We start from the raw sequence: 25,866 nt of genomic DNA, 5'->3' as shown, positions 1-25,866 counted from the left end.
AAATATTCCCTTAAGGTGAAATGATAACCCTCTTCATTTCTCTTCCTTCCCTTTTATTCCACTAATGTCGGTATCCTAATGACGACAACACTGGCCCTTTTATAGGCGGCAAAATCAACTATCTTTCTTTCTTTCGTTTGAGGGTTGAATATTACAAAGTCAATCTAACAAAATGTGCTTACAGTTAAAAATCTTTGGAATATGTCATGTGTAGCTCGCTATGGCTCTTTCTCTGCGAAAAAAACGTCTCATCAGTTTTCTGAACACCTCCCTTAAAAAGATATTTTGTAAAATTTACCTCTCAAAGAGATGCAGTCGACAAATTGAATCGAAAAAATTTATCGAACAACATTTTCTTCAATGCCGGCTTTATGTCATTCAATGAGACTGGTACTGACTATTGCACAAACAATTTAAATGCATAGTAAAGATAACTTAGAATAAGCGACAGAAGGCCGTATACGAAATTTGGAATGCTACGTTTAGACTGCAGTGTTTTTACAGCCAACAAATCCCGAAAATCCAAGACTGCAAAATAAATCAGACGGGATATAAAAATCACCAACTTACACGTTTTTGATCCTGTCACGTGGTAGACAACACTTTTTTCTCTCGCCACTGGGAGCGGACACGTAGGGGCTCGTGCTCTTCTTGTGTCACTCCTGCATAAGAAACAGGATTCAGGTTAGAGGACAGAAGAAATTAGCTACATCGAAAAAATAATCAATGATTAGCAACGTTTAAAAGTTAGTTTTATTTGATTTATCCAAATAAAACCACTCTTAATTTGATTTATCCATTATGTATTATGATTCAACAATAATAGTAAAGCTAAAATTACATACAGTTACTGTTTATTTCAAATCCTCAATTTTTCACATACATTTTTTCTACGGCAAAAAATCTAGTATAGAAGAATGTTGATTTGTGCATGTGTTAATGTAGAGAGGCATTCTAGGTGGATGTAAGAGGAGATCTAGACAAAAAATGTCTCCTGAAGAGTCCAAGTAGCTAAGGATCTTTGCAGAATCGGAAGCAGATTAAGTTGTAAAGTTAGCTGATAGAATACACACAAGAGAGCTGGTGGAAATATAAGGAGTGAAGGATACAATTGCTTGTCATATACAAAATTGGAATATGCAAGATATCCTATTCCATCATTTCGTTTGTCAAGATACGTGCTTAGAAATCATGCTGTAGTTGGGCAAATAAATGCAAGGACAGAGCGCTTTCAGTCACACTTCTACCCAAATTATTTACAAGAATGGAACAGCCTTGCCTCTTATTATATTTGGTATCTTAATATGACGTTTCATTTTTTAACTATTAGAAGTTTCTAATTGAAAGTGATGACATCATTATGTTTGCAAATAGCTTTTAACATGCAAATAGATTGAAATTATTTCCAACAGAATCCGGCAATCAAAACGTTGCAACAGAGACGCTTTTCAAAATGATCTGTAAGAATGACCTGTATTTTTCAAATTATTAAAAATCCCTACCCTCAAATTTAGATACAATATAGAATGCATAATCTAAAAACTTCACGAAATTTACAAAAACAGAACAACTCAATCAAGTAATAGAAAGCACTATAGCTTTCCCTTAAAAATGATACTCCAAAATTTAAGGTCATGCTGAAAATCAATTCCAAAATTTATGATCATGCTTGATTTTACCAAAATCAAACCCCAAATTCACTTTCTACGTGAAAAAGACCCCAAAAATGGCACACGCCGTACCAGTATATGTAGATGCTACCCCCCTCTTCCCCCTGGTTTCTTTGGTTTTTTTGACTCGAAGACTGTGATTTCACAGCAAAAGTCTACTTGCATTGCAAAGTTGTACGTATCTTTGCAAAGGAACGATTTCTCATTTCAATAATGTGTGCTTAAATGATGTAATTGTCTTTGATAGTATTTTTCGCCTGTTAAAACGAGTTTATGATATTTGCATTTTTAATGCATAAATGTGAAAAAATACATCTGCGTATAACTGTTTTTGGTAATGAAAGAATGTAAAAATCACTCAAACAAACCAATCATTTTAACCGATTGTTTAAATATCATTTCAAGCAGAAATTAGAAGAAATTATTTTTTCAAAGATACTATCTTTACTTTGCCTTAGACAAAAGACACTGAGTGTCACTTTTACTAGATTGAAAGAAAACCAATTTTCATCTCATTTATGAAATTTTCCACCTACTGTGGTTTCTGATTTCAACAAAGGATTTAGTGGTTCCTTTGGGTAAGAAGTGGAATTTTCTATAAGCCACTCGCATCAATCTCCTTTAATTGACCATGTCAAATTAGCAGAAGAACGGATTCTAGATTGATTACTGTGAAAACATGGATTTGTTTCAGCTAAGAAGAAAATCTTCCAAGCTTTTTAGAGCCCTCTGTAATCTTTTCTAATCGCCGAGCAATTCTTATACTTCAACACTGAAGCAATTATGCACTAAATGATATTCCACAACGATTAAATCTGCAATACTTCAGCCATAAGACTTTGTGATACTGGGATCAAAATATACTAAGACGTGCCGTATTTGAGGCTTTTGATCAATAACATCGCGGTCGATATAGCTTATTGAAGAAGCTTCCAGTTCTGCCACTTATGTCACAGCTTTGTTACATTAGGGTCGTTTTGGCATACATAGTCCACCGCAATAATTTACAGGCCACAAGGAGATTTTAATATGAATTGTTAGGCTATTTCTTACGTTTCTTGCTAATTCCTCGTAAAATATCTCTGCTTGCCTTACACAGGTATTGATACATGACCTTGAGTGATAATTTTAAGTGATATTTTTGGTAGTTATATGTAATTAGGCGACAGGATGTCTTGCTTTCACACCAACAGGTCCATTACAAATTCGCTAAATCGTCTTATTTTCAGCACTGTCTCCTACCACCAAGATAAGGTCAATGAAACGCCCCTGGCAAGCATCAAAATTGCACATCTACCCAAAAAAACAAGCAAAAAAGAACTTGCTCCACATTTTCCTCTAAAGATGTTTTGTCTAACTATGAGACTTGATGAAGTTCGAAAATTTTCTGAACCAGGAAGTTTCATATTGGGGATTAGAAATACGTAGCAATACTACAGACAAGCACCCTAAATTCTATTCAATGTCTTTTGTAGCAAATAAACAGCAAAAGCGCAGTAGATTATCAAAGCCTATCAAATTTCACTGCAGGTTTTAGATAAGCTAAATGCAGGTAAAAGAAATCAATATTAGCACGTTTTGTTTGCATTTAATCTCAACTTGAGAGTCACTTTCAATCTACGAAACAGCATTCGCAGCCCCCTTTTAAGCACATCTTACCTATATTTACTTAAGTGCTTGTTTCATTAATGATACCGTCAGAAATGAGTCAACTCAAAATGTGTTTTGCAGTTTTTACTAGGGTTGTGGCTTTATTTATAATGTCCAGGCTCTATACTGGTTTTACTCCAATAATTAGTCCATAAAGCCCTAAGAGCTGTAATATAGCGCAATAAAATCAGACGGCTTAACAAATTTCATATTTTCACAGATTTTCAAAAATATTTGCTCAAATTTCTCCACCCTTTGCTTCTGTTTTTTACAATCAATAATAATTCCGCTTTATACATCTTCTTCTCTCTCCTTCTCACTTCTTCATATAATCTCTTCCCATTTTTACCACCTCTTCATCTTTTGCTTCTTCTTATTTTCTTCATCCTTTTCTTCTTCTTAAACTTAGCTTCTAACTAGTTCTTAATATTTTCCTTTTTTCACCTTCACTCTTCCTTCACTTCCTCTTCTTCTAAAGTTTGTTTAATCCTCTCCTTGTTCTTTCAAATTTTTCTGGTTTTATTTATGTGCTTTCTCTTTATCTATTCCTTTCTTATTTTTCTTCTTCTGTTTGTGCTTCTTCTTCTTCATTGTCTTCTTCTTTTTCTTCTTCTTCATTATCTTCTTCTTCGTTTTCTTCATTATCCTCTTCTCTTCTTCCTTTTCTTCTTCTACTACTTTTTCTTCTTCTTCTTCATAATCTCCTTCTGCTTCCACTTGTTCATCATCGTATTCTTCTTATTTTCTTCTTCTTCTTTTCTCCTTCTTCCTATTCTTCTTAATATTCATTTATTTTTTTATCTGTATCTTCCTCTTACAACAAGAATAGTAGTCCAGTTCCAATTTGGTTGCTCTCAATTGTTGTTCTTGATTATATTTCGTATTTAAACTTTCCTTTTATCAAACATCTTCCAAATATTTGCAACTTTTTGCTTAAAAAATATTCAATCCTCCTTTGGCTTGTTTTCATATATTAATACCTGAAAAATTTTCAAAATATCTGTGTCCTAGAATTGTTTACTTTTTATCAAAATCTGTTGCAAGTTTGTTGTGATGTGACTTAAGTGAGAAAGCAAGTGAAAAAAGTGAGTTTTGCTACTGGATTACTGTTGCTTTTGCTTGGTTCATAGATTCTAGAACCAATTCCAAGCTTGAGGGATTGATGAGAAAAATATCTCATGTGCTCAACTAGAAAAATCTTAGTCAATTTGTAACACATTTAGCTGAACATGCACAGATAGATGTATTTTATAACGCCAGGCTATTTTAAAAATAGTTGTGGCATGATCTTTTTGGAAACCTATTTACCAAGCTGTTAAATAAATGGTAAAAGCAAGGATCTCTTCAATTTTGGATGGGATTTCATAAACAAATTCAACTATTTTGTAACTGCTGTTAGATCACTTTTGTCGCTTTTTGCAATAGATTCGAAGAGAATTCTTTCGTAGAAGAGGGCATCTTTTGCCATTTCTGGGGACAGCCTAAGTTAATAGGTAAGTAAAAAGCCATGTATAACAGCATTTTCCGATGAACAAGAGGTTCCTTTTGTAAAATGTTGTTATTTGAGGCTATTTAGTGAGAAATTTTTCCTAATTAATATAACAGATAAAAGCTGCTTCAAATATAGATAATAACAATTATTGGAAATGCCCTGAAATTATTTGCTGAACTTCATTTAAAACCAGTTACCCGATGAATATAATATAACTTGAACTTGAACATCCCGTCTTTTAAGAAACTTGAGGGCACTTATATCATCCATAAATGCAGCGATCAATGTGCACTGCTTTATAATGATTTTTGATATTGTTTCAATAAATTGTTTCAATAATTAAAAGAAATTGAATTTCACCATTAAGGTATCAATTGTAATCAATGGAACATATGTGCGCAGAACATGACAGTCACGTCACCAGTTCAGATCTCAGATCAGTATAAATAGAATAGCCTTTTTCTGGCGAACTGAGATTATATCTAAATGCTACTTACAGTCCATGAGAACATTTAATTCAAAGGATAATGTAACCTTAAGCACCACACAACACCTTCCTGCACGCACTAGAAGTATTAAACCTTGTCCTTTTTTTTCATAAGGTAATCCTGGGTCAAAATGACTCCAAGCATGTCCTCCACCAGGGGGCTTTCTTTGGAGGTAAATTTTCAAGAAATATTCTCTATCAGTGATGAAGGATTTCTAGCACATTTTTAAAAAATCTGTAAATGTATATCATTTCTTATATACCAACAGACCTCTGCAGGATTTGTGTTCTAGACTCGTCGAAAGCGGGGGAAGGAAGCTGTTTTTTCTGCCTCCGCTAATGTCAATTTTATTCCAACGACATTGCACTGTTCACTAAACGTTTTGACAGAATCAATTATCATGTCTGTAACAAATATTAAATTCTTTACCAGTATTATTACAGAAATAAAAATATGATAGTGATTCAAATAAGCCGCAAAATGTTGCTTATTCAAAATTGGATCCTCTTTAGGTGCGACAAGGGGTCTTTCTCCCAGGCGAAAAGAATAAAGAAAGATTCATGAGCCAAAAGCTGGAGAATTGAAGTTTATAAAAATATTCTTGAATTTTATGAGACAACATAGAGGTGCATTATTTCAAAAGCACTTTAGGTATGCTGTCATCAATAAACAATTTTTCCTAAATCTAACAGCAAAATAAGAGACTTAAACTCTATCATAAGGAAGAGGTTTATTTGAATGAGGGCCTAATATAATAATACTTATGGCAACAGCAGGATTTTCAGAATTTTTTTCTCCCCCCTTTTTTTTTTAATATAAGAAATATTTTCTCTTGCAGATAATAATTAGGATAAAAGTTTGATTACTAAAAGGAAGAAATATAACTCCACGACAGATGGGAAGCGTAATTCAAGATTAAACTTATTAAACATTATTTTGCAATAATTCCTAAATGGAAATCAGTGCTATGACAGATATGTTTGCAACCATTTTTGCAGTCATCCAATGTCTAAGAGTTGCATAGTTAAGTGAAGTATTTGGCCTAAATGTGTCAATTTTTCGGTAGATCTTGTTATTTTCTTTGTCGTCTAGGTCAATCTAGGGTGCTTTTTGGGACATATCTGGTTCAAAGGAACCTGGAAAATGTTATCTGTAGCAATGTCGTTGGAAAACAGAGCTATAATAGTAATGCAAAAATAGGCAACATTTAGTAGAGTATCGGAAGGTCGGCGAAAGACACTTCTTTATACTAATGATAATCTTTAAAATTGCAGCAGACGGATTAGCACTATACAATTTACGTGCCCAGGGATATGTAGTATTAGGAAAATTTTTGGTGAGATCTTTCTGAATTTAGACAAGAGTTTTGAGTTTGAGTTTAAAATACAAGAATTGGAAAAAACCAACAACACATTATCATTTCCAAATTACTTGAGAGGAGTGGGTGACCCGTGTAGGGCAAAATGTGCTTGGGCTATGGTTTTTGGAAAAATCCTTCAGGCAGGAAGCCTTATCAAAGACAGGAAGCCCTATAGAGGGAGGGAATCGTGTAGACGGATAGGACCGGTAGAGGGTGGGAACCCTGTAGACAGAGGGAGCCAAGAATAAGGGCAGGGGCCGGTATAAGGGCAGAGAGCCATGTTTAAGTGTCCAGTCGAGTGTCCAATAATTCTGGCAACCGTGCAGTCTACTAAAAACATTTGCCAGAGGTTTTTTACAATCACTGCAATTTTTTACGCAAATGGTTTCTTATCTTAGCCAGGCGTTTCTTGATGTTTTTTCCAGCTGAGGTGTAATGCCTGTAGCAACAGTGTCAGATTTTCAGCAATTTGAATTCACGGTCTGAAAAAGCCAATTACTATAATCTATTTTAAGAAACTTCCTTCTAATATTGATGGGAATTGTCGGCATAGCTCTGTCTTGATATTGACCTTCCAGAATGCCAAGCATGTCTCCACCAAATGTTGATTTCAAAAGGCTATGACGTCAGCGCCAATCAATTAAACGTTAGTGTGTCTTAATGCTTTTATTGTTGTCCTACCAAATTGCCAAAGGGTAAAACACTACCGAGAAGGTTTCCCAAACTTTTGCCAGTTAACATTCGGTAGGCGCCTTCAGCAAAAGCTACATTAACATGTGACCAATTGCTACATAGTGCTTGATAGGGACACGAAAAAAGAACAATCTGAGAACTGCTTTTTTGTTTTCTCCAAGGGAAATGCAAAACAGACTTGAGCTCTTATCAATTAGCTAGGCCAAAAATGTTCCCTTGTGACTCAAAAAGAGGAAATCATTGTTAGATAATCTAGCAATCTAGCAGATTGTAACATGAACAAATTCTTTTAAAAGAAACATGCTGATATACCCATTTATGTAATATTCCTCGTTTGTTCACAATTTCTGAGCACAAAATAGAATCTGTTAACATGCTATCACAGGCTCGGGTAGGTCTCAATATTGTTCCTATTTGAAAATTGATATACTAGCTTTAAATGACATTATTAGAAGGAAGGGATAATTTGCTATTAAGGCCTGTTCTGCTTCGTTGATATAGGGGGAAAATTAAAAAATTATTTTTCTCCAATTTACATCTAAAGGTTGATATGGAAAGAAATTTGAAAAACTTGCTTATTTACTCATTTTAATCTGAGAAAGGGCATGTTCTTCATTTTACTTAATTTCTTGGCAGACCATGCATCGGTGTGCTTATGCAGAAAAAAGAATGTATCCAACGAAAACATTTTTCTGAGCTAAATACCCTCTCTATTATTCAGTCTGAGTTCTTTTCTATGAAAATAAAGTACATTCCATAAGGCGTTGAGCTAAATTATTCACAAGGCTTTGTAAAGCTTTGATTTATCTTTATTTTCTTGGAATGAAATCCGGATACAGGTGCATAGATGAGATTTATTTGTTTTACATACATCAAAGGCTAATCATTAAAAATTCAAAATGATCTTACAACTGTAAAGCATAAAAATCTTTCTTTGAATATTCATAAGCAATTTCTGATCTTAGCCAGGTTTGTAAAATTGCTACACTCCTACACCAAAAACACACAAAAACATTTCAAAGCACCTGGATTCTGCTACTGGTTCTTGAATGAAATATGCAACAAAGCATCTAACCGATTCTGAGTGCAAAAAATTGCACCAAGAAGTCATCAACCTTTTCGTTTACTTTCATGTGTAAAATAATTAGGCAAATTTCATTACTGTTTTCTGCTTTGAAAAGTCAGGACACCTGAGACAGACATTAAATTTTAGTTCTTCGATAGATGAGCAAGTATTGAGAAAATCTGATTCAAAACGGTATGCCGAGTTTGAACAGCTGAGCTTGCAACCTCACGTCAAACAAAATTATTTGATCTCGATCTTAACAATCTTGTACTGATTAAGTCGACCATCTGTTTCTTAGCAACCATATGTGATAAATGAGAAATACATAGCAACTTTGATAAAATTTTCTTCCGTCGCCAATTTGAATAAACTCTTTTTTCATAAGAAGACACTTTATAAGAAAATGAAGACTCGATTTATAAGAAAAAACATGTCTGACCTTTGATGGAAAATAAGATGAACTAAACGCGCCTTAGAAAATTATCTCTCGTGTTAACAAAACAGAGCAGATTTTACCAATGAACCAACAGTACAATGGTACGACACAGGGTCTCCACACGAACGATATTACGTGACAATTACGTCATTGCACTGTGATTGCATCGGCGTCTTTATTACATAACTCTTATTTTTAGGGTTCATCTTAGGGTATATAAGAGGTTGTTTTATAGTTAGGTTAAGTCTTGCCGTAAGATTGTCGAACCCGGTGTGTCTTGTCGCTACTTTGCAGTAATCGTGTTTGCCGTTACAAGAGAATTGAAGAACATTTTTTGCCGTATTTAACGTGTACGTTTCTGCGAACAACCTACGAACTCACTTCGGTAAAACCCCTTCTTAAGTGATTTTACAGTAACTAAAAACTTTTTGCAAAACTTTCATTTAATGGTTTTAAAAACAACCAGTGATATCTTTAAATGTAGAAAGATCAATGTTCAAATAAAAACAATATTAAGAACGCACGAGCCTCAAATTATCCAAAAAATTAGAACATCGAGCCTCGCAAAAATTTTCTGGTTCTTATCAAAAAGGTGTTTATACGATAAGGTAGAGTATTTTTAAAACAAGGCAAAAAATTTAATTGATATAATCAAGATCGATAAGAATTTCATCCAACATTTGTCAAGAAAAATTTGCAAGTATCAAATTTGAATGAGACTTCCTGGTTTGCGAGTAACGGCCCCAAAGTCCGATCTGCTATAATGTACAATTTGCATTCGTGTGCTTGGATTTGCGTGATTTACTTACTTCTAAAACAGGAGATGTTGAAAAAACTTAGATCTATATTTGTTTTGCTATTTTACAAATCGATCAAAGCTATCAATAGCTGGCACTGGCAGGGCATCTCTGATAAACACCGTCTAACTGTGCAGAAGAAGTTTAATTTAAGCATAAACTAAATGTGCTTTGCTACGAAAATGAGACTCTTAAAAAACTATGGCAAGAATCAAATACCTCCAGCAATAAAAAGAACAGCTCGGGCGTGGCTCAGCCTCCAGCCAGTAGCCCAGCTAGGAAATCTATCGGCTAATAAAAAATTGCACTGTGCTAAGAAATTCAAATATCATTAACCAAAATTACCGCAAATTTCAATAAACAGATCATTTGCAATGCAATAGTAGATATTGTCCAAAATTTGAATTTTTTATTTTATTGCCCTCTTAGCATTTATAGATTAATTCGCCGATTTTCATTTAAAAATCAATATATTTTCATTTGTACTTGTACAGCTAAAAATGTTTCTTGTAAGCAACTATTGACAGTCTAGATAAAGAGGAATCAAAAGCAAATGCTAATCTTCCCTTGATTTAGAATGAGGAAAACAAGGATAAAGAGCCATATATGCTTTGTTAAAGGAACAAATAATTGCTTATGGCTCCAAAACTGTTGTCTGAAATAAGCTACAACCCTAAAAGAGGCTGTTCCAAAACGTCTGCTGTAAAATAGTTGTAAAGATACTAATATGGCATTTCTAGAACTGCAATCATTTGCAACGCACTGTGTTAAATTGCATACATTTATTTCGGTCTTTCAATTTTATTGCATCGAACTTACTTCGGCTGAATTTTGTCTTGTTTTTTTTCAAACGTAATTTTATGACATTGTTATATGCTGAAACGACGTCACAAAAATCTTTTTACAATTCGAATCCAATAGCCTGAAAGAGTATCATGAAATACCTCTAAATATGCAAAATCAATCAAATGTTCTACGAATTGGCTGAGATATGACCACATGTGCATTGGCTCCTTCCCCATCAAACCTCTTAATTTTGGTCTCTGTTCATAACAAACAGAGCCAAAATAACAGTGATTCGTTAGCAAACTTCAAGTCTTTCATTGGCAATATCTCAACTGATTTTAGACATATATGAATAACTTTGCATAATTGGAAGTATTTCTTAGTGATCTTTTATGTTATGTAGTTAAAATTCAAAAATTCTAAAAATAGGTTTTTGGTGACGTCACACTTTAGAACTCTATATAATAAAAGTGAACTCTCCATACGAGGCTGTGCAGCCACCTTTTGACAATGAAATAAAGAAAAAGATATTGAAATAAACCAGAAAGCCATCTTTTCTCAGTTTCTTCTACAAGAATTTGGAGATTTGAGACACTAAAACCAGTGAGCAGCCTTTATTACAAAATGAAAACAACTCGAGAATTAATTTTTAAAATTTCTTCAGTGAAATTATCAATTCTCTAATTTGGAAACATCTCTGGCCCACTGAAGTTAGTCATTGCTATTTGCAACAAGTTGTTCTTGAGCGTTATTCCTTTCATACAATCAGTAAAATTTCAAAATAACCAATATCAGCTGGGCAATAGGCAAACATAATTTGACTTCGTTCGAAGATGCTTTTTTGCAACTTATAAACAGGTTTTTGTTTTTACACATTCAAAAGTGTGCTGTTTTTATTTTTGAAAGTAATTAGGGTGTGACTGCAAATCTTTTGCTAGGAATGTCCAGATCCAGGAGGTGCATACCCCCGCGAAATCCCGTTATAACAAACAATCTTATGTTACGCTATCAATGCCTGAGAACAAAAGCCATGTGCCATGTCAAATGCAAATTAAGCAATGTTGCGGAGGGTCAAAAAGAAGGGAATGAAATAGATAATGGAGCAGCTTATTAAATTTAATTGAATGAAATTCAATATACATTGAAATGAATTCAATGAAGACGTACACTTCTAAAAAACAACTGGCGCCGTTGACCCTGATATCAACATTACCAGAAATCATCTTTCTTAATAGGTCGAGGTAGCGGTATTGCTATATTGCCTGCCAGGGGCGTTATAGGCTACAATCATAAGCTAATCGCCTAAATTAAGGCCTTTTTGCATTTGCCTGATGAACCAGAGATTATGTTTGTGCAATTTTTTAAGATACTCTAATTCAAAATGGTCGGTGATTGGTTTCCATTTTTTTCAGTCACACAAATTTTTGTTAGATAAGCTGACATTTTAGGCCCTACAAAGATTTCTTTCTTGCCCAATTTTCAAACCATGCTCAAAAATAAAAACCCTTTTGTCGTAATATCGGTTAGGCCCTGATAGAGCAAAACCCAAAAAGCCTCTGCTGCAAAATTTGAATATTAATTTACAGTTGAAGGGATGTGGTCTCTCCTCGATTAGTCTAATTATTCAGAAGGCCCATTTTTTAAAAAACTCATCTCAATACAAAATTCTATGTACAAATTATCACTTATATGTTACCACCTTCAATGATTCTTAATTTCTAGTTAATTCCGGTTCTTTCTATACCTACAGGAGGGGGCAATCTCCCCATTAGCCCCAGTCATTTTCCATTGTTTCAAACTGACTATTGCCCTCCTCTTTAAAGAGAGAAAAGCTTTACCTTTAAAATAAGCTAGGAGTTAAATGTACGTTAGTTAACTCCTATGGTTTAAAGGCACATGTCCCGTCATTCAACCGTTCAGAGGCTTTGCAGCAAGATGACCGAAAAAACATTGAGAACTAGCCTTACGTTGCTGATTGGATACGTAACAATGTCTATTGTGTAGTCCAACCAATGGGAAATTTAAATGGTCAGCGAAATGCATCTTTGACATGAATTAAAATTTCAAAACTAAACTGTGATTAACTGAACTGCGAGCAGAGAAAAATATTGTTAGAACCTCCTAACATTGAATAAGGATGGTTGGCCTTTAGCCTAAAAGCTAAACAATTCTTTTTCCAATTTGACGTTTTCTATTTTATAAGAAAGTGGGATCAGCAGTAAGTACTTAAAGTTTCTTAATTTGGCATTTTATCACTAAAAGTTACTTAGTTGGTTTCTTATTTCGGGACCTAAAATTGCCTAATTGTTTTGAAATTGAACATTTTTAGACGAATAAAAACGCAGATCGTCACATAAAAACGATACAGATCAAATTCTATAGCGAGGGGCAAATCGCTCTAAGAAAATCCCGTACACCTTTTGTGAAAATCCTATTGTCTTATCTGAAAATCCCAGGAAATCCTTTTGTTTTAGGGAAAATCTCGTGCGCTATTTTCAAGAGGGAATTGCCCCTCGTAATATGCTATCTTTTTAAGAAAAAGACAAAATAAAAACTCTTGAACTCTTTTTGAAAAATGGAAATTTCACAGTTTCTTAATTTTTTTGAGCTTAGTGCGAAAGTTTTTTTAAATTTTTGGGTATTCATGTGCTAGTTTCTATAGACCAGTTTTTCATAAATAAAAAATTGTGTAGCGTCAGAAGCTCCGTTATGAAGCTTCGTAATGAAAATATTTACTGGGTACAGTCACGTCAAATATTGTCTGAAAAGGCACGAGTAAAAAGTACTTTGTGTTACGACAAAAAAACTGATTAAAATCATAGGTTATATAGTATTGACTGTTCAAGAGATGAAATTTTCAAGTAGGAGTGTTTGCCCGGGTTTCTTCACCCAAAAGTTCCCAGCAAAAAGAGTCGGCCCATTCTTGCCAAGACCTTATCATACCCCGAAAACTTCGACCCCGAAAAATATTTCTAACCTATGCCTTTGGCTAGCTAGAATATTTGCGCCTGTAAGCAAAGTTGGACTGATTCTAAAGCCTGATTGAATAGTTTGGTATCTTACAAGCATTATAGCCTGAGTCACCACAATTGGAGTCACTTATTCACTTCAATTGAGCGACGTCAGCTACGATGATAAATGTATACATTGTTGGAATGCTCAATAGCTACCTAGCTTTTTCTCTTTCCTCCCAGGTAATCAATTTGTGAGCCCTGTCAGCCTTTCAGACTACGCCTGAACATTTACAAAGATATGCAAAGTTAATAACGTTGCATTGAATGGAATGACGTCATTTCCAAAAGAATATCTCTAATATAATTAAATGCCCTTCAAAAGAAAACATAAAGAAGCAACCCAGTTATTTTATTTTAAGTCAGAAGACAAACGACTTTTGGGAAGTGATTTTTTGTTGTTTTTGAATCCGTGCACAATGACCCAGTGGTCATAAGCAGCCTTTTATACCTCCCATCAAGCCGGTTCAAATCAACTATTATTCTCACAGAAGAAGACAAAACAGCTTATGTTCTTAATTGAACTTAAGGATGTTGACGCAAAGAATTTCTGAATATCAGTGCTCTTTTGCGTAGAACTGGCGCGCGTCCGTGTCGTTAACGCTGGAAACTCCATAAGATTAGCAGAAAATTGGCATGATTTTGGCATGAATATAGAGGATTGATTTTGGGTCGTGCTTAGCATGGGCTATAATGTTCACTCGATGTTAATTATAGACACGGAGATAGGATACCACAAACAAGGCGATCACATCGAATAAGCAATATTCTGGCTTATAGGCTTAAATGCTTCACTGCGTCAAGAATAGACCTATTCAATTATTTTCAAAGAAATTTTAAACGAATTTCAATAGGCGAGCTGCTCGATTCATTCGGGAGACAAAAGGCAAGGCGGTTACAAATCGCGTAAGAACAACATTCCCTTTGAATCCCCCAAAAGCATGGCACAAAGAGAGACAAAAGGAAATCTTTCTCCTAGCAGATCAAATAAATCCCCGTGTATGCCTTTGTTATATTTTCAGTTCCTTTGTGATTTCCTTGCCGCTATTTGAAAGTCAGGCTAAAACTAAATTGGGATGGACAACGCACATACGGATAGAATAATATTTACAGAACCGAGGCTGTGATGTTGGCCGAGTGTCAAAAATTAAAATCAGGAATGAGTAGTGACGGCTTAATTACACAACAAGAAATAGCAATTTGCGATAGGACGATATGATTTGGTTTTCGCGTCAAGGCAAACTTATAAGTCGTTTGAGCATGGCGTCGCTAGCGTAACATCCTCCAATGTGAAATTGTCATTTGCCGAGAACAAGGCTCATCAAACAAGTTAATACCTAACGACTTTTGTGAGGCTCATACCGAAAGCCTTTATTCTTGGCGCGAAACGTTTGCCGCCACATGAGCGCAAAGAATCGTTTCAGTGCGCTAAGCATCAAATCCAAGTTTTTAACATTTGCCGGGCTTAGCTTGAGAAGGAAACCACACAGACAGTGTGTCTAACGACCTTTTTTAATGGTGTGAGCTGCATCCCTGTCTTGTTCTATGATCCAGATTTCTAATTAGGAAATGAGCAATCACGATAAATATTGAAAAATGTCATATAGCAGGTAAAACTTTTTTGAATAGAACAATTTGTTCCTATTGATTAGTATGCAGTTACAAAAGTTCATAGGAACAATTTCTTAGCAATCCACTTTGTAAAAAAAGATAGCATCGGGCCACCTCGACCACTGCTTTTAATTCATGCATTCAAATAGTTAAATGCTGAAAAATTGTAACAGGCCTATGAGTGGTAGACAGCTCTTTTCTGTCTTCTAGATAACCATACCACACCAAGGATTCTTGAAGAGGTAACCCTTTTGCGAGAAATAACTAGTTATCAAGAGACCTGCAGCTATTGTTTTATCTACAGCGAAGAAGTTTTACTTATATGATTTATATGAAGAAAATTAAAATCTGTCATCTGCAAGCTTGGCATTGAAGTAAAACAAACCCAGCAGTAATTCGGCCTGCATCAGTCTTATAAGAGTCCAGAAAACAATTCAGCCCCACGGCTGTAAGCCGGGGAAAGTTGTCCAATGATACTGCATTTTTGCGGAGGGCCAATGCATAACTTGACACAAAAGTATGTAAAAAGCGAGGATTTACCGTTTGCTTAAACTTTTTCTCTGACAAATTTTAAAGACTAATTAAAAGGATAAATGGAAAATTTCGAGGACAACAAACCACGTAGCTGGAGATTGGGCAGGATTTAAAACAAGAGAGCAGATATATAACAAACAGATATATTTGGAATAAATCAAGCTCACAGAAATATAATTATGCCAGCTTTTAAAAATATCATTTGGAAAAGCTAGGGGGGATAGCTGTCGTCAATACTTTCATTTTGCAGCAGTGGCACAGCCCCCGTGCCCCCTGCAGCTGCGTGGCCAGGAGGAAGGTTGGGGGGTTTTAAAGACTCTTAAGTCTTATCAAGGCAGCTTGTTAGGTAAACCTTTAAAATGTGACAATTTTACGAAAATCAGAAATTGTCTTTTTCTCTACAAAATCCCCGTGTACTTTCGAGTAGCTGTAACATGAACGAAGTTAGGCAAAATCATTTGAAACTTTCTTATGGATGCCACATAAAAACTTCAAAAAAGAGCAAGACACTCTTTTCTGATTTTTTTTCTTAACTGAGACGTATAAGCCATGGCGTTGTACAAAAAATGGAAAACAGTAAAAATTGTAACTTTTATCTATCATCTAAAAAAATCTTCAACCTAAACTTTATAGTTCTATGACTTGAAACTGAATAAGCTGATCTAATATACCGATCTATTGCAAACATGATACATTTTCAATCAATTATTTTCTAGATACCAGACATTTTTGCACTGAATGTTTGAGAGACAGCTTTAGCAAAATTGTTTTGAGAAAACTGGCTTTAAAGCATTACAATTGTAATTCGTACATAAAACATTGATAAAAATTTCGTAAATGAAATTTTAACTAGGGTCTTGAAATAAAAGTAGCCAGGGGAATGTGATATGATACGTAAACAAGCACTTTACTGATAGGCAAGGTTTTAAGAAACCCCGAATAGGAAGAACTTTTCTTCCTATCTTCCAAAACAGACTCCTCTAACAAATGTACTATTTATGCAAATGTACGCTTACAAACAGATTGACTAAAAAATTTAACAATTTTGTCATATAGTTTGTGCAAAGGACAGTCAGTAATTTCCAAATAATCAAAGCGAGAGGAGGGGGCTCTTATCTTAAGAGGAAAGGAGAGCGAAAAGATGCAAACATAGGGAAAAAGAACATAACGAGTGGGCAAGAGAACAAAACTATTTTTTACAAAATATCTTTGTTTTTTATTTCATAGTAAAGTTGAGCCAATTAGTCAGGCTTTTGCTAGACAAGAAAATATATTGCTTGGAAATTGATTCACCCAATAAAAAGAAATTCGTGCTGTCAGAAGAACAAGAGAGACCCTCGCAAAAAATATGGCAAAAACAACAGTACGAATTTTTTGCAACAACAAAGCTGGTACTTTGACCAAGAATTAAAATAGATAGTTTGTACTTTTTCTTGCTTTAGAGACAATGGTGCCCATTATATTCAGATGGCTTCAGCTGACTCCAGGAAAGTGAAATTTATATCTTCATAAAAGCAGATTTTTCAGCAAAACGCAGTATTTTCCTTCCTTACGGATTTAAGAAGTTATCAGGATCTCTGGTCTCATCAACATTCGGTTTCAAGATATTTGGTTCTCAACAAAACATAAGTTTTGGTCTCATCAACAAGAGGTCTGGAATCATGACGTCCACGGCCAGTAGCTACAATACGTCATCGTTAGTCTGAGCTCCAGGCCCTTTGCAATAGAGTCTGGGGCCCAAGCTAGCCATTCTTCATATAATTGTAGCAAGTCTATTTTAAAACGGCCTAGTTTTGTGCTGCCTAGCCTCTATCACTGATCTCAGATGCGACTGATTCCATATTTACTGATGTCGGAAAAAATAAACGCAATCGAATTTGAAAGACCTCTCACGCAGATCTTAAAAATAAATGAATCTTCTTCCCTTGATCACAAAGGGACAATAAGAAAAGAATCATACTGGCAATCAAGGCTCGTCGGAATCGGGGAGGGGGGGCTGGGGGGTGGCTGGAGCCCCCCAATATTTGTCAAACTGCAGTATGTTTTCTTTATAACAGTGTAGTGAATGAAAAAGAAAACAATGGGCAGCCTCCCCCCTCCCCCAATATGAATTTCGTTCCGACGGCAGTGCAATCAGTTCAGTAAAAGGTGTGGTTCAATAATTGTTTGTTTTATTTCATGTTGAAAAGGTAGAAACCATTGTTTACAAATCTATAAATATAGATATATTTGATAACATGGTTTAGAAGAACAGACTACAAATAGAGCATGGATGCAAGTCTAAGAGCCGCGCACCAGTCAAGAGTGGAGGTGCTGAAATGGGCGTGCCCGAAACTTTTGAGGCCAGAAAATGCTCATTTTTTAAAATACTTGCCTATTCACATTGAATTTTTATTGAAACAGTCTGGTTCAAAGAAGATATCAATAACTTTAAGAAAGGTAATAAAACACCAAGCTAACCAAGTTAGAAAATGCATCATGTCATTAAACAAGATAAAAACACATAGAAAATATCCAACACATGCACTATCCAAAGTTGCGTTAGAGTAAACCTTGTAAAACATTTTCTAGCCTATTATTGCAAAAAGGTGGGGAGGGGGCTATTGCCCCCGCTACCCCAATGGCTGCGCGGTGCCTGTTCGAAGGCATTTGTAGCCACATGGACTAAAAATGTATTTCTAATTCATTTGTTTGGTAAGGGGACGGTCATTCATTCAGCAAGCACACTGAATGAAAGCCGCAGTTTACAGAAGATGTTTACCTTCCTGGCAAACATTAGCACTGTCAGAGCTCCAAGCTTCATAGTCAAGCTTTCTATTTGTTTATTTATCGTCAATTTGCTTCTACACTGTTAGATGAATTGTTATAGTTTCCACTACCTCGTGGTAACACGTCAGATATTGAAAATACGTCACATATTGAAATACCGTTTTAATACTGGATAGTTTTTAAAAGACTTACTATTAAAAATCAAAACATCTTTAAGCTTCAGTAGCAGTAAGTTTACAAAAGCCTGTTCACAAGCCAACTACTTATTTGAATTTTAGGGCCATAAAATTTGTGGCAAGAACGACAAAAAGGTTGAACTGAACGATTTTTTGAAACCAGTCTATCGAATCTGACCATATACTGAGAAAATATTATCATGCATTGTTATCAAAGTGAAAAAACGATTTTCGTAGGTTATTATCATTATGTTGATACTGATGAGTACCTTTTATCGTGCATAATGAATAAAGGCATTATTTATCATACAGAGCAGAGATACATAAGATGGGGATTTTGGCATTGGAAATAAAATTTTCGTTTTGTATGAAAAGATCAAGACAAAATAGAAATCAACACAGTCTGGGATGCTGGAAATAACTGCCTTTGGTACTTCCTGAAACCAAAATAAGATGCACCCTTTTCTATAAGAACAAATTTATAAGAACACGAGACTCAAAATTGGCCAAACGCTAAGAACATATTAAGAACCAGTTGAAGCTGTACTGTAAATTGTAATTTTGCTTAACGCTGTGAACAAATTAAAAACAATCCAGCCAGCCTAAAAGTTTGGAAAAATTAAAAGCAGCCTGTCTGAACTTGTATTTACTGGCTCTTATAAAAAGGAGTGTACCCTTGAATCAATGCTTGTGATAAGACGTTGACAGTATTTTCATTTTATTCTGATCACAAGCAGTGATTACGTAAGAAAATCTTTTTACTTGCAAAATCTCTTATACATTCATCGATGTTGGATCTGAGTTTGAAGCTACTGAAAATGTCCGTAGGCAAGCAGAAATCAAAAGGATGTTACATTGAATTCATTTAAAATAGTTTTCACAAAACTTTTGTTATTTGAAAACACTTGGATAGAATGAAATGATTAATTTCATCTTTGGGAATATGAAAAGACCATCGTCAAAACTTGCAATGGATACCAGCAGTAACAGGTTTGTTGCCTAGAAACGAACATGCCATAATCAATTTCATACTGACCATGCTGGAAGCACAAGGAAAATATTGCTGGTATGCAGTACTTTCAGAATGGCTTTGCTTGTCAAGTGTCACTTGCTGTAAACGAATCAATTAATGTAAACTGATTGATAAAAGGTGCTGCAACCACCCTTTTAGAAAGGCAACTTATGGGCCAACTGCTTTGATAAAAGTGACCTTACTGAGAACTTCAGTCAGCTCCAACTCTGGCAGCAGCTGTTCCTTAACATACATTTAAATGCTCAGCAAAATCGTTTTAAAAAGAATCTTCGAAAAGATTACAATAAATTTAGAGTATTTCTTCAATGAAGAAGTGACCAGAACTATGAACAAATGTATGATTTATGCTATTTTGGCGTTCCATTTATTCTAAAATGTTCATGGAATTTCACTGAAAGAAGTAGCAATGCCCCACACAAAAAGACAGGCAGTATTTGTATCCTTCACATGCGGTTAGATTTTATGATGATGAGCATAATACTCCGAATTAGGGAAACCTCCAAAGATTACTTAACACTAATCAATTATTGAAAATTGACATTTTTAACGGTTTTAATCGTCACAAGGAAACTTAGCATCTTTTTCTTATTTTCTCGAAGGAAAAGAATACAAATCTGCACAATTTTTTGTATTGTAGAGAATATGTTTTCTTCAAAAATGGATGGGCATAGATTCTTAATAAGTTGTTTACAAACTTGTGCCAAGACCAGAAGTCATGTTATTTGTGAAACAAGATGTTACTTGTGTTTTTAAACACTAAAAAGAAAACAGAGCATGAATGAAAAGATCAACATATTATCTCTGTTTCTAATATTTGTTCTTCGACTTTCGGATTTTTACTGCTGATCCCAAACTAGAAAAGGCCCTCCAACTCAAATCATGAGGCAACGATGACAAGCGTGTGTTGTACTGGTTGCCAACCTGTAACTTGCACGTGACCTCATGTTTTGAACATGCAGGCTTCACATTTGAAAATTTATATCTAGCGACGTTAAGAGCAAATATGCAAAAACTTTTAACTTACACGAGTCTCAAATAAAAATGACTTGATTAAAAAATAAAGGTTCCCTCGCAAAACACAAGGATGTACAAAGTCTTTTTTACTATAAACTAATCTACAATGACGATGCAAGAATACTTCTTGGCTGCGTAAGAGCACCAAAATAGTGACATTAAATACTGGTACAAATGTACGGTTGTGTAAATTCATAAATACAATCTCGTGGAAAGCGGACTTACACTAAATACAGTACTCCTATAAGTGGCTGACCATGTAAGCCACAGTCTTCTGTAAATATGCACTTAAGAAATGGGTATACTTTTCTACGGGTCTCCGATACGATTTCTGCCAGGCGTTCAGGGACAAGTGACTTGTAACAAAAACCCTTTTGGGAATTCGTAACAACCCCAATTAACCAAATAACCAAGGAGTAGTATACATTAATAAAGGAAACTTCCGAGGAACACTAAAATAGTTGCATTAATTCAATTTCCAGAAAGCTTTGGTTTTTATCTTAGAACAAGAAAGACTCCTATCTTACTTCATTTTAGCAATGGAATTGAAATTGCATGGTTTTAAAGTGCATGGGTAAATGCCCGCCAAAAATCTACCATGATTTCAGATTGGCTGTTCTTAAATGCCTGTAGTTTGAAAATATACCTACAAAATTTTTGTTTTTTTTGATCGATGAATTTTGAATGATTGCCTTGTCATTTCAGACTTTTAAAACTTTAGTGAACTCAAATAACTAAAACTTTAATATGAAGCAAATTTTCGATTGGTACGAATACGACAAGCACATAAGCAAGAAGCAATAAAACCATCCATAAAGTGGTTAAAATAACGTTCCAGACTCTATGTGCAAATTAGGAGATTTTGACTAGGATAATATCACGAAAAATATAAGGAAGCTATCTCATCAGACTTAAGTGATGTACTAAAATTCATGATGTCATAACACGGTTGTCTGATTACTGAAAAAGACAGAAAAATGTCTCATGGTAAAAACTATCGTGTTCAAATTCTTTCTGGCGATTTAAAATCCAAAATTAGTGTTATTTTGTGATATTCATACGAAGTTCCCGAGTTTCTTCATAAAAAGTTGTTATTCCCCTTTGGAAAGTTCAAAGGAATTAAAATGCTCTGTGTGAATACTTTTTAGCTGAATTCATAACCATGGAAAGAAACATAGTTAATTTTCTAATGCTAAAAATAAATTCAATATCACCATGCATGAAATTCTTCACTAAAACAAGAGTCCAAACTAGAAAGCCGAATGTTTCAAATGCCCTTAGAAGATTGCTCTCCATCTCAAGTGTCAATCAACATTTCAAGGTTCATGCTTAAAATTGTTAAATCACACAACCTTCCACTTCCTCAATTAATGCTCTGTCAATAAAAATCCTGCCTGTGGGCGATTTCATTTGTACGTTAAACCAAAAAAGCGTGTCATAGGGCCGTATTCAAAATATGAAAGGAAAGACGTAAATTCATTTAGTGAATCAGGCCGGCAATAACAATCAAAACAAACTTAATAAGAATAACAAAACGGCTTATTGTATGGGAAGAACTCTGTTCATGACGTATGAAAGAAATTTCTCTAGCGTTATTTGTTGGGCTACCTATAAAGGTTTATGTTGAACGCTGTTAACCAGAAAAATGATTCAACGAGTTGCTATCTCCTAGCACTTGTGCATTTTGTGGTTATGTCCTGTGTTTAAAAACACATAAACAAAAAGCTGTAATATAGTACGGGTATTTCTTCAAACAAAAGACATAAATAGTTACGTTCCTTCCCTATTCAAGTCACAACAATGAGATTCGGACAGAGAAACCTTGGCTCGTTTTAAGCAAAGGTGCACTCACGTGCTTTCTTTCACCTCCTTGCAATGGCGGCATGGTTTGAATGCGTGCAGGTTGATCGAAGTGATATAAAAACCCTACCTGCCGAAAGACGTTCATGTTGACAGTTACGTAAAAATCTACTTACAATACCTCATGCCTCCACATCTAAGAGCACTTTATATCTAAAAACAATGACATTTACACGAAAGCCCCAGTTTTTAAGGTTCTATACACAAAATCGTTAGCATCGAAGCTGCCAGTGTCATGTAGTGCAAAGATTCATTACATCTAAAGTAACACAGGTACATATGCCACTTGCCTTGAAACGTCTTGCTGGGGTTGCCAAACCCTTGCCCCTCCACTAACGGACGTTGAATGCATGTTCTCAGAGGACGTGATTGTGTAACTGCCTGTTGTGGTACTAGCGCCTAAATTTGCCTTGCTAATTACAGCATCAGTCGATGAGATGACGGACCGTTGCTGATCTTCAGCTGAAGGGTAACGTAACTGTGTGGTTGATTGCTGGGTTTGTTGTGTCTGAGCCTGCTGCTGTTGGACTGGGGGACTTGAGTAGGGGCTTTGTTGTGTTGGGTAGCTGTAATGCTTGGCAGCCCCGTTCATGTAGTCGCTACGGTATGAGTGGGCAGGGCTCTCTGTCGCAGATACCATGGTCGTTGTCGGGTATCTATGACTTGTCATTGAGTTTGGTGAAGGAGAGCCACTGGCATTTTGTGATATATTCATATTACCCATGTTAAAATTAGGATATATAACTGGATATGTTGGTGCCATGGATGGGTGAAATGGGTTGCCAGCCTGATTTAATTTAGCATACATAGATTCTCCCCCTTGCATACTAGCGTGGCTCATACCAAAGTTCATACCTTGTGGTAGCTGGGCCATTGCACCAGGAAATTTTCCGTCCATTCCCATCATTGCAGCACTAACTGGATTTGGATATGAGTTGTAAAGAATATCCTTTTTTATCTGTTTAGGCTTTCGTCTTTTTGGCTTGTACTTGTAGTCAGGGTGTTCTTGAATATGGACGGCTTGCAAACGTTTCGACTCGTCGATAAACGGTTTCTTTTCCTGTTCTGTCAAACCTTTCCATATAGCGCCAAGTCTCTTGGAAATCTCAGAGTTGTGCATACGCGGGTTTTCCTGAGCCATTTTTCTCCTCATACCACGAGACCAGACCATAAATGCGTTCATTGGCCTTTTCACATGTGTAACGTCGCTTGGAGGAATATCTGTCTTTCCCATGATTCTTGACTTTGATTTCGGGTCAATAAAGCACACAGCTAAAGATGGCAACAATCAATGTCCTTCTCGTGAATGATAAAAAAACAACTGCCTGTCTATGTACTGAATGTTCTTAGACAAGAGAGGATCAAACAACTATTGTCTGCATAGCGCGATATTAAAGAATTCAACTTGAATAGTTGTGTGTTCAAACGAATTGTTCGGAGTCAAAGACGTCTTTTGACACAAGTGATTATTGACCTGCCTGTTTCAGTCTGATCAAAGAATAGGTTGGAAGAATGAGTTTGTCTTGGCAAATGTTTCGAAGAATTGTCTTTCCGACACTTACGTTCTTGTGGTTATTTCTCTTTATTCGATACGAGCGCTTTATTGACTGCAGTAAGTCCTCATTCACCGATGCCCCGTATTGATAAAACGAACCCGCGCTACGACCAACCAAACTTTGATACTTTATACGCGGAGTGCGACTAGCCGAATGACGACGCAAATAGTCGAGTGTCGAGAATGACTAATATTCCCTCAGATAAATACACGCCTTTTTTAGGCGTGATGCTGACAGGCGGGAAAATGAAATAACACGAACCATGACAGGCTCATTTGCATGACAATCACGTCCAACCAAAACGTGCAAATTATTTCGCTTCAATTATTCATACGGTAGAAATGAGCCAATCATACGGCTCCTTGGGGATACGGCGGCAGGTCCGACACGGCCACACTATGCACATGTTCTGATTGTAGGAGAAGGCAAGAAATAGGGGGGGTGTGCATGCGGGAAGTGCTGCTGCCATCATATAAAAACGAAAATTTCATCTTTTTTATTTTGGCACCTGCTCATACCTGAACATAAGTGAATGGCAATTTGCAAAATTTATCACTTTGATTGAGGGTGCGAAGAAATCCATGCTTCAATATCGGCAATTTTCATGAAAAAAAAAAATCATAGAAGCTAAAGTATGTCATTTGCGATGGCACCTGGAGACATGAACATGCTTACGCTGTTAAGACTGAATATTATTTCTGAAAGTTTGCAACGTATCGACTTAATAAATAAATTGATTTGTGTCACTACAGGCATTTTAAAGAATTCATCACTGGGGCATGGCCTTTCTGCTTCGATTAGCGCCATTGGCTGCATATTTGATAATATAGGGTGTTTATTTTCAATCTGATTAGAATTGTAAATAATTTGTACACTTTTGCGATATCTTTAGAAGAGCAAGGAGGGCAGAGACGGGGCTTGGGGGCTCAGCTCTCCTACTCTTTCAGGAACCACATTAAGAGACTTTTCGATTACCATTTCATCTATTTTACAAACAATCTTCGGTGGCAGCCTCCCACACCAGTGTGGTCAGTGGGAGGGGGGTGTTGTTTTAAAGGAACAACAGGGATCGGATTGGTGGATCAATGACAAAAACTGTGCAAATTTTGAATGCCTAGAATTCTGTGAATTAGAGTGAAGTATGGTTGACAATTGAATGCAGTACCCAGTTTATTTCTTTTGGCAGTACATGGCTCTCCTTTTCTGCTTCGAGAAACTTCATGTCGGGTCACGGCGAAAGTTCGTGAACTTTACGGTTGCTGATGATGAAAGAATTCATATGACAAAGAACATCGAAAGCTTCCATGAGCTTTTCAACTATATTTCTGTCTTCATCACTTTTCAACGAAATTAGAATTTAATAAATATAAAATTTTGAATGAAAATAACCACATGACGAGAGTTTTATGAGAGCTAAATTATTTGCTTATTGGCGTGTAATGTCCAGGTAGAAATGTCCTATTTCTAGCGCATGAATACTGAATCGAATTTTATGTTATAAAACCGTTTAGTAATAAAACGCTTTTCATTGGATTAGTATATCCGCAATCATACATAAAAGAAGGAAAGAGTAACCATGGTGAACTTGACTCTCCATGGAAAATTGAGAAAAACAGAAACTTAAACTTAACTGATGTTTCAGGTATGTAGGGTTTATTCGTAAATAGATAGCCTAATACTTAGATGATTTATGGATCTTTATCAAGCATTTGAAAACGGTCCTTTTACGGTTGATTGTAATTTTAGTTTAATTTAATCTAGGACAAATAGAGACTTTTTAAATGGAATCACCAAGACAAATAAGGCTAGGTTTGGTGTTTTCTGCATTCTGGTTAATCTTTGTAGTTTGCTTCTGGAGGTTCAA

At 35.6% G+C, this 25,866-nt stretch overlaps 1 protein-coding gene across 1 annotated transcript; it reads right to left on the bottom strand.

The window, feature by feature from the left end:
• Window positions 1-20,347: 20,347 nt before the first annotated feature.
• LOC135691090 (uncharacterized) lies at window positions 20,348-25,374 on the bottom strand. Its single transcript, XM_065208843.2, has one exon. The coding sequence runs from the start codon at window positions 23,678-23,680 to the stop codon at window positions 22,706-22,708; it is 975 nt and encodes a 324-aa protein (XP_065064915.1). The 5' UTR covers window positions 23,681-25,374; the 3' UTR covers window positions 20,348-22,705.
• Between the last annotated feature and the right edge of the window lie 492 nt (window positions 25,375-25,866).

This window comes from Rhopilema esculentum, chromosome 4 (genome assembly GCF_057945365.1).
Source record: "Rhopilema esculentum isolate cy_ngs chromosome 4, ASM5794536v1, whole genome shotgun sequence".
Classification (NCBI taxonomy): Eukaryota; Metazoa; Cnidaria; class Scyphozoa; order Rhizostomeae; family Rhizostomatidae; genus Rhopilema; species Rhopilema esculentum.
The sequence above is the reverse complement of the archived record's forward strand: the minus strand, read 5'-3'. Positions and strand labels throughout refer to the sequence as shown.